Source organism: Carlito syrichta, unplaced genomic scaffold (assembly GCF_000164805.1).
Source record: "Carlito syrichta isolate Samal-C Ts95f unplaced genomic scaffold, Tarsius_syrichta-2.0.1 Scaffold143503, whole genome shotgun sequence".
Lineage (NCBI taxonomy): Eukaryota > Metazoa > Chordata > Mammalia > Primates > Tarsiidae > Carlito > Carlito syrichta.
The window spans coordinates 285,673-294,853 of NW_007087599.1; the positions used below are offsets into that span (position 1 = coordinate 285,673).

At 43.7% G+C, this 9,181-nt stretch overlaps 1 protein-coding gene across 3 annotated transcripts in view; it reads right to left on the minus strand.

The window, feature by feature from the left end:
- Positions 1-9,181, minus strand: part of PCBP2 (poly(rC) binding protein 2) — a 29,576-nt gene that overhangs the window by 19,628 nt on the left and 767 nt on the right. For all 3 annotated transcript variants that reach the window (XM_008050281.2, XM_008050278.2, XM_008050277.2), the window contains exons 2-6: positions 7,246-7,388; positions 6,620-6,643; positions 6,497-6,529; positions 5,985-6,101; positions 4,362-4,493 (exon numbers count right to left, since the gene is read on the minus strand). In XM_008050281.2, the coding sequence (XP_008048472.1) occupies positions 4,362-4,493; positions 5,985-6,101; positions 6,497-6,529; positions 6,620-6,643; positions 7,246-7,314 (375 nt within the window). In that variant the 5' untranslated portion in view covers positions 7,315-7,388. The remainder of the gene's footprint in view (positions 1-4,361; positions 4,494-5,984; positions 6,102-6,496; positions 6,530-6,619; positions 6,644-7,245; positions 7,389-9,181) is intronic.

The window sequence follows — 9,181 nt, forward strand, 5'->3', positions numbered from 1 at the left end:
GCTGAGGTGAGTGGATTGCCTGAACCCACGGGTTCAAGACCCACCTGGGCAACTTGGTGAGACCTCATCTCTACAATAAATCAAAAAATTAGCTAGGCATAGTACCGCACGCCTGTAATTCCAGCTACTTGGAAGGCTGAGGCAGAAGGATCGCCGGAGTCCCAGCAGGTCAAGGCTGCAGCGGCCAGGAGCGCCCACTACACTCCAGTCTGAGCAACAGAGATTCAAAAAAAAAAAATCTGATTCCGTGATGTACACAGTAGGCTCTCAAATACTCAAAGTTTCATTCCAATACCAAATTCTCTCTTTTTTTTTTTAAATCAGGGCCTCACTATTGCCCAGGCTGCAATGCAGAGGCATGCTCATTGCTACCACAGCCTTGACCTGCTGGGCTAAGGCAATCTTTCCAATCTCAGCCTTCCAAGTAGCTGAACTAGAGGTACAAGAGGTGCACCCCATCATTCCCAGCTTGCTTATTTATTTATTTATTTTTTTGAGTTGGAGTCTCACTCTGTCACCCAGACTGGAGTGCAGTGGCCACTCCCGGCCACTGCAGCCTCGACCTGCTGGGCTCCGGTGATACTTCCACCTCAGCCTTCCGAGTAGCCAGAATTACAGGCGCGCGCTACCACGCCCGGCTCATTTTTGATTTATTGTAGAGATGAGGTCTCGCCAGGTTGCCCGGGCGGGTCTCGAACTCAGGGGCTCAGGCAATCCACTCACCTCAGCCTCCCAAAGGCGTGGGATTACAGGCTGAGCCACCAAGCCCAGCTATTTTATTTTTTTGAGGTGGGAGTCTCACTCTGTCACCCAGGCTGGGGTGCGGTGGCACGCTTAGGGCCACCACAGTCTCGACTTGCTGGGCTCAAGTGCTCCTTCCACCTAAGCCTTCCAAGTAGCATGCCACCATGCTCAGCTAACTTTCTGATTTATTGTAGAGATGAGGTCTTACCAAGTTGCCCAGGCTGGTTTCAAACTCCTGGACTCAGGCAATCCTCTTGCCTCTGCGTACCAAAATGCTGGGGCTACAGGTATGAGCCACAGCGTCGCCCTTAATTGACTGCAGAGGAGAGGTCTCGTCAAGTTGCCCAGGCTTGTCTCTAACCCTTGAGCTCTGGCAATCCCCTTACCTCTGCCTCCCAAAGTGCTGGGATTATAAGCATGAGCCACTGTGCCCAACCCAATACCAAGTTCAATAACCTTCAGATACAATTAAGACTTTCCATCATTAATCAAACGTGGTGGCTCACACCTTTAATCCTAGCACTTTGGGAGGCAGAGGCGAGAGGATTATCTGAGCCCAGGGGTTCAAGACCAGCCTGGGCAACTTGTTGAGACTTCATTTCTACAACAAATCAAAAAATTAACTAGGCATGGTGGCACACATACCTAGTTCCAGCTACTTGAAGGGCTGAGGTGGAAGGAACACCTGAGCCCAGCAGGTCGAGGCTGCAGTGGCTGTAAGCGTACCACTGCACTGCAGCCTGGATGACAGAGTGATACTCTGATGCCAAAAAAAATAAAATAAAATGAAATAAATAAAACCTCACATATTTCAATATAGCTTTCATAATTAACAAGGGAGTAGACTCACAGCTGTAATCCAAACTTTTGGAGGTAGAGGCAAGACGACTGCCTAAGGATTCAAGACCATCCTGGGCAACTTGGCAAGACCTCGACACTACAATTAAAAAAATTAGCTGCAGCCGGGCATGGTGGCTAAAGCCTGTAATCCCAGCACTTTGAGAGGTTGAGGCAAGATGATTACCTGAGCCCACAGGTTCCAGACCACCCGTGGCAACATGGTGAGACCTCATCTCTACAATAAATAAAAAATTAGCCAGGCAAGGTAGCGTGCGCATGTATTTCTGGCTACCTGGAAGGCTGAGGCGGAAGCCCAGTAGGTCAACACAGGGGTGGCTGTGAGCGTGCCATTGCACTCCAGCCTGGGCAATGGAATGAGACTCCAACTCAAAAAATAAAAACAAGGCCGGGCTCGGTGGCTCAGTCTGTAATCCCAGCAATTTGGGAGGCCGAGGCGAGTGGATTGCCTGAGCCTGTAGGTTCGAGACCCGCCCGGGCAAAGACCTCGTCTCTACAATAAATCAAAACAACTAGCCGGGTGTGGTAGCGCGCACCTATAGTTTCGGCTACTTGGAAGGCTGAGGCGGAAGGATCGCTGGAGCCCAGTAGGTTGAGGCTGCGCTGGCCAGGAGCGGCCACTGCACTCTAGTCTGGGTGACAGAGTGAGACTCCAACTCAAAAAAAAATAAATAAATAAAAACAAAAAAAAAATTAACTGGGCATGGTGGCAACCACCTATAGTTTCAGCTACTTGGAAGGCTGAAGCAGGAGGATCGCCTGAGCCCAGCAGATTGAGGCTGCAATTGCTATGAGTACGCCACTTTCACTGCATTCCACACTGGCTGACTGTGAGACTAACTAAAAAAAAAAAAAGGGTGCAGAATTACAACTATATCCCAATGTATCTCCTGCTGCTACTATTATATAACAAACCGTAATTTTTTATTTATTTATTTATTTATTTTTGAGTTGGAGTCTCACACTCTGTCGCCCAGACTGGAGTGCAGTGGCCGCTTCCGGCCACCGCAGCCTCGACCTGCTGGGCTCCAGTGATCCTTCCACCTCAGCCTTCCAAGTAGCCAGAATTACAGGCATGTGCTACCACACCCGGCTGATTTTTTGATTTATTGTAGAGATGAGGTCTCGCTGCCCACACTGGTCTCGAACCTGCAGGCTCAGGCAATCCACTCACCTCAGCCTCCCAAAAGCGCGGGATTACAGGCTGAGCCACCAAGCCCGGCTGCATAATTATTTTTTTTTTGAGTTGGAATCTCACTCTGTCGTTCAGACTAGAGTGCAGTGGCATGCTCATGGCCACTGCAGCCTCGACCTTCTGGGCTCAGGCAATCCTTCCGCCTCTGCCTTCCAAGTAGCTGGAACTGCCACCACGCCCAGCTAATTTTTTGACTTATTGATGAGATGAGGTCTCACCAAGTTGCCTAGGCTGGCACTGAACCCATGGGCTCAGGCAACCCTCACATTGGCCTCCCAAAGTGCTGTGTTTACAGGCGTGAGCCACCATGCCCAGCCCAAACCATAATTTTTTTCTTTTTTTGAGTTGGAGTCTCACTGTCACCCAGCCTGGAATGCAGTGGCAAACTCACAGCCACCCCAGCGTCGGCCTGCTGGGCTCCAGGGATCCTTCTGCCTCAGTCTTCCAAGTAGCCGGAACTACAGATGCACACTACTACATCCAGCTAATTTTTTTTTAAATTTATTATACTGACGAAGTCTCACCAAGTTACCCAGGCTGGCCTCAAACCCACGAGCTCAGGCAATCCAGTAGCCTCAGTCTCCCAGCGTGCTGGGATTACAGGCTGAGCCACCCAGTCTGGTTCATAATTTCTTTGGGTCATGAAAAAGAATCTCAGCCTCATAGAAAAATAAACAGAAAAACAGAAACTGGGTTACATGTAATAGCTGGAAATTCTAGTTAACTTCCTCATGCTATGATTAAAATTTCCCAATTGTGTATAAAAAAAAATCTATTAAAAACTTGGTGGCTCAGCCTGTAATCCCGTGCTATGGGAGGCCGAGGTGAGTGAACTGCCTGAGCCCGCAGGTTTGAGACCTGCCTAGGCAACTTGGTGAGACCTCATCTCTACAATAAATCAAAAAAATTAGCCAGGCGTGGTAACATGCGCCTGTAGTTCCAGTTCCTTGGAAGGCTGAGGCAGAAGGATCGCCGGAGCACAGCAGGTCGAGACTGCGGTGGCCGGGAGGGGCCGCTGCACTCCAGTCTGGGTGACAGAGTGAGACTCCAACACACAAAAAAACAAAAATTAAAAAATCAATTGTTTAGTATCTTTATTTTCAGTACAAACTTAATACTCTAGGACTGCTGCATTAATAAAAGTCTTCATCTCGGCCAGACACAGTGGCTCACATCTATAATCCCAGCACTTTGGGAGGCTGAGGTGAGAGGACTGCCCGAGCCCACGGGTTAGAGACCAGCCTGGGCAACTTGGTGAGATCTCATCTCTACAATAAATATAAAATTAGTCAGGCGTGGTAGCGTGTGCCTGTAGTTCCAGCTACGTGGAAGGCTAAGGTGGAATGATCCCCTGAGCCCAGCAGGTCAAGGCTGCAGCGGCTGTGCGCTTGCCACTGCACTCCACCCTGGGCGACAGAGTGAAACTCCAACTCAAAAAAAACCAAAAAACAAACAAAACTTCATCTCATCTAGTGCTGCCTTTCTCTAGTCATACAAAGATCTAACAGAGTCACATTTGGAACAAATAGTTAACATTTCTAAAAGGCACACACAAGTCACCAACCTCTCGTATTTCCTTGATCTTGCAACCACCTTTTCCAATGAGAGAGCCACACTGACTAGCAGGAACCACCAGTCTCAGGGTAACCGGGGGTCTACTGGCAGCTGTACTATTGGTCATAGAGCTGCTGATGTCCTACAAAAAGATAGAACACCAGAAGAGTAAGTTTAAACTGATCCCTGAGAACCAGTAACTGCCATAAAAGAACTACTTATCCTTGATCTTATAAGGACAAGTCAAATCATAACCCACTTCTGATAAAGGTTCAAATACTCCAGCCCCAACTATTTCTGATATGAAGATTAAAAACTCCTTAAAAAATTATTCAGAATTAGCCAGAAATGTATTTTCCTTCACCATGTAGTAGTATATTTGGTAGGGATAAAATGATTACTTGTTTCACAAATTTCATTTGGCTGAACAATGAGGAAAAAAAAAATTTATGTGAAAATTAAAATAAATATTAAAAGAAACATGGAAACAATGTAATACAATTTAAACCAATTCTGCCCTCTTCGGAAACTTAAAAGACTAAAGTTAAGAAACAAGGAAGATTAAGAGTACTCTATATTCACTGCTCTAATTTTTTGCTAATAGTACCATTGTACAAAAAATGAAGTTGAGGCTCAGCTACATGTTCCAGTCACATCCAAAAATCTATAAATTTGAAATGAAAAGTCCACAGTCTATTCTATAACAATATATTGCATCCAAAAAGTTGTGGTTTTAACCTAGTTAAAGTTTAGCCTCCTGAGGATTAAGTGATTTAAATATCACGTCTTAGCCTAATCTCTATGTATTAGCTAGACCTGGAAACTGCTTAAGCACAAGGCCCCAAAGTCAAGAACACGTTTCTTATTTGGTTAAAGATAAATAGTACAGTTTCTAAATGTTTTTTAAACCACAAGTTCTGCACTAACAGGGTCCTGGGGGGTCAAAAGACAGTATTTCTGATGTTGGTAAGGATAAGATTTCAGGCACCATTAAGTACCAACCACCAACCAAACAGCACTCCTCTGCCTGTGGTATCAATTGCACAATTAGCTGCATTACTGCAGACAAGGGAGGGGGAGGGGCTGAACTCAAGACCTAGGACAATGGTTGTTTAGCCTCTGAAAGCTGGTGTAGGAAAAAACGTCCTTCTGACAAAACCTCTGGTAAGGGCATTTTGCTTCTGATAATCTAGGTCTCTTCCTGCCAAGTACAACTTTGACAGAATTGAATAATTTTTTTTAACATAACCAAAGATTGGAAGATTATGTCTATTTATGAAATGTTAGTACTCAGCATAGTTTCTAACAAAAGCACATTTAGTTCACTTAACTGTGAGTTAGGTAAAGGCATGCCTTCAAAGCAAATGGTAAAGAAATTTTTAAGATGCTTGTTTTTCACACAAATTATTTACTCTGAGTCCCTGGCAATAAGTACACTATTTGTTTCAATGACTCAAATGACTCGTTTTTTTCAAATGTGGATAAAATCTGGGGGGCATGCTGCAGGAAGCAAAGGACCCATTTATGAATTTTCATGGTCCAGTCTGACCCTGAATTTTAAAAGTACTTAGAAAATCAACAAGCTGTTAGCAATTAAAAATGAAGGAGGGAAGAAGGAGAGGGAACAACAAACCTCTTCCAGTTTATCAATGATCATAGCAAAGGCTTTGAAGATGGCATTAGTGGGTCCAGCCAAAGTGATAATTCTCTCAGGACAATTCCCTTCTGAGATGTTGATACGTGCACCACTCTGGATAAGAAAGATAGCCAAAGAGGTTAAAGAGACAACAAAGATCTGAACCTATACAGGATATACATACATACAACTCCTCATAAATAAGGACAAGAAGCTGCCTACATACTTGACTCTGATACAAGGCAAAGTTGGCATCATTTCAACAACTGCTCCATGTCTGTCCTCAACCATAGCCTACAGCAGCTGCCTTATATCTTGAATGAATTTAGAGACTTGTCAGAACTACATTTCCCAGTATAATATGTCATTACAAACAACCAAGCCAGAAAAACACCAGCTTCCCCTATTGAGATCTTCCTCCCTTTAATCTCCTAGACTTAATTTTCACTTGTTTTAAAGGTTTTTCATTTTCCAAGGCTAACACAACCCCAAAGTTTCCCATAACTTACCTCCTCGCGCATCTTCTTAACGGATTCTCCTTTCTGTAAAAGGAAAAGTCAAGCATGAGTTCCAATTGCCATTTCAACTCAGAATGACTAAATGGAATTAGAACTGAAGTGAAATTGTCTTACCTTTCCAATGATACTGCCAACTTCCTGCAATGGAGAAAACTAGTGTCACTAAGAGGAAACTCAGAAGTGTTCATTATTACAATAAGGAATTTTAACTCCAGCTAACCCACTGCTACCTATGCTAATCATCACCCCAAATGAATGGAAAAATGTTAAGACTTATTGGAGAGGCGGCATTCCTCTCTTTACTCAGACTTCTTAAGAGTGAAGCTATCAAAGAATTTTGAGAGAATAACAAAGCAGGAGCGATTAAACGCTATCTCTATATTTCATATAAACTATTTTTCAAATACCAGATATATCTTCTCCACGTAAAGTTTCCTACAATTGTTCAGGCAGTAGAAGCTACCTATCACAAACTATAGCAACCTCCATGAGAAAAATCTTACAATACGGGTATGAGACAGCCTTTGACTCTAGCCTCTAGTTAAGCCTTCCATGCTCAGTGGAGTTTCCTTGGTAAAGTGTGTCCATTTTCCCACTACATTCTCATCTACTCCATTAAAGATGAGCGCTAAAGCCAGATGCCCCACAGTGCTAATCTGATGAGCTCCAAGATGCATGCCTGCTCTTCCTGGCCCCTCCCCAGCAGTTACTATGACCCAATTTCCCAAGCTAGAGCATACCTTTCCATGCATAAGTAGCCGGATGGTGAGAGTGACATTTAATCCACCTTCAATCACACCGGTGTCCATGTCGAGCAGTGTTCTGGGGAACTGGACTTTGAGTGGTTAAGTCTTTGGTCACTGGTGGGGGTGAAAGCCAAAAACTGAAATGAAAACATGACGAAAACTTAGAGAGAAAAACAATAGGGAAATCATGAAATTACTTCCCAAAGCATCTTTACCATCATCAATATTATCTAGGTGACATTTTTCTTTAAATGACAACCTATTGGACTAATAGACACCAAGCAACTGTATAACAACATTTACATCTCAGGTTCTGTTACAGAGTATAGAAGGCGACTTTCCAGTCTGCTCTCATTAATGATAGAGTTTCCGCTGACTCTCAGGATGAGGAGGATTCCTTCAATTGGCAACGGTTCTAAGGGAACTGCTGAATGTGCACCAGTTGTCCTTCAACAGAATAAGGTTCAAAAGGATTCAGAAACACCTGGAAATCATGAGAGCAAATCTCAAACTAACCAACTACAGTGAGGGCAAATGACCTTTTACTTTCCCATTGGGTAGCAGTTCAAGTTGAAAGCTAAAGAGAGTATATGTATATTTTCTTAGTGAAGACAACTTCGAGATACAAAAATTTAGACGTATCTCATGTTACAAATTTCAAATATTGATAAATGACACCAAATGATCTTTAAAAGACTTAGATCAACAACCTCACTGAGAAAAACACTATCTGAGATACCTTCTATGGCGGCTGGGGTTCCATATTCCCCTTCAGGAAATGACTCAATACTTAAGTACAGTTGAGTCCTTTTCTCCTATTCCTTCTCCCAGTCTAACTTGATAGTTACTCAGATGACAAATTCTCCTTCTGTATGTTAACCTTTACAGAAACTGTTTTTATTCAAATCTATTAAATCTTAAATGACCTCCCAAATAAAACAATCAAAATAAAAATGATATTGATAAAACTTTATTTTGTAATTATTTATAGCAACAGTAGCAATTCTGTTAAATTCCCCAATGACATTCTAACTATCCATCCCCTCAAAACTCAGTATCAATGATCTCTAGCCAGCCACCAACACAAAGTTCATACCCTAAATATTTTACGTGTTTAAGTGGCTGCCACAACATTCTGTATATAGCAGACTGTCCTCTGACTACATCAAGAATGTGATTATATAAGTGTATACCCAAAGCACATCATTTCCCTATTTTCAGAATACATTAATTGCTGGCAAAATCCCAGAATTCAACACTCTTCTCTCAGGGTAAAATAGTGCTTGGTGGGGGGGGTAGATCTTTAAGAATGACTTTTTAAAGTAAATTATGGTAAAAATCTGTCAGTTTAATTCCTTATCCTCACTCAGGTGTAACAGGAAGCACTTTACAAATACCACAATGCGAGTTCGAAAAGGCAAGAAAACTGAAAACCTATCTGAAGCCATTTCTTGAGATAAAGCACAAAGATGTATTTCTAACTCCAAGGCATCTAAGCAATCCAAGAAATCGCCGTCATATTTCTCTCCTGACCAAGTTAATAAGTGTACCCCATTCCAGCAATCCAGCTGTTAATCCTGAGTTCAATATCCCTTCTATAAATAGCTCGGTTTGGGTTTACATCGGCAGGCATTTTGTAATTCCAAAATTCGTTACCCTGAGACAACGTCCTGAATAACTCGGCAACTGGGAGCCTGCCTATCCTTTCTTTAACTCCGCAGCCCCCCCTCTCCTCGGTCACTCAAGCATTTTCCATTCTAGAAAAAAAAAGGCCCCCCCCCCCTTCCCTCGACTAGAAAAGAGAAAAGGAAAAAAATAAACGGTTCGGTCAGGGGGGGGCGCTGCGGTCCAGGGGGAGGGGCCGGACTAGTAGCGCCTCCTCGTGTGGCTGCGCCAGCGCCTGACCCCCGCGGGGAGCCGCGCTCACCCG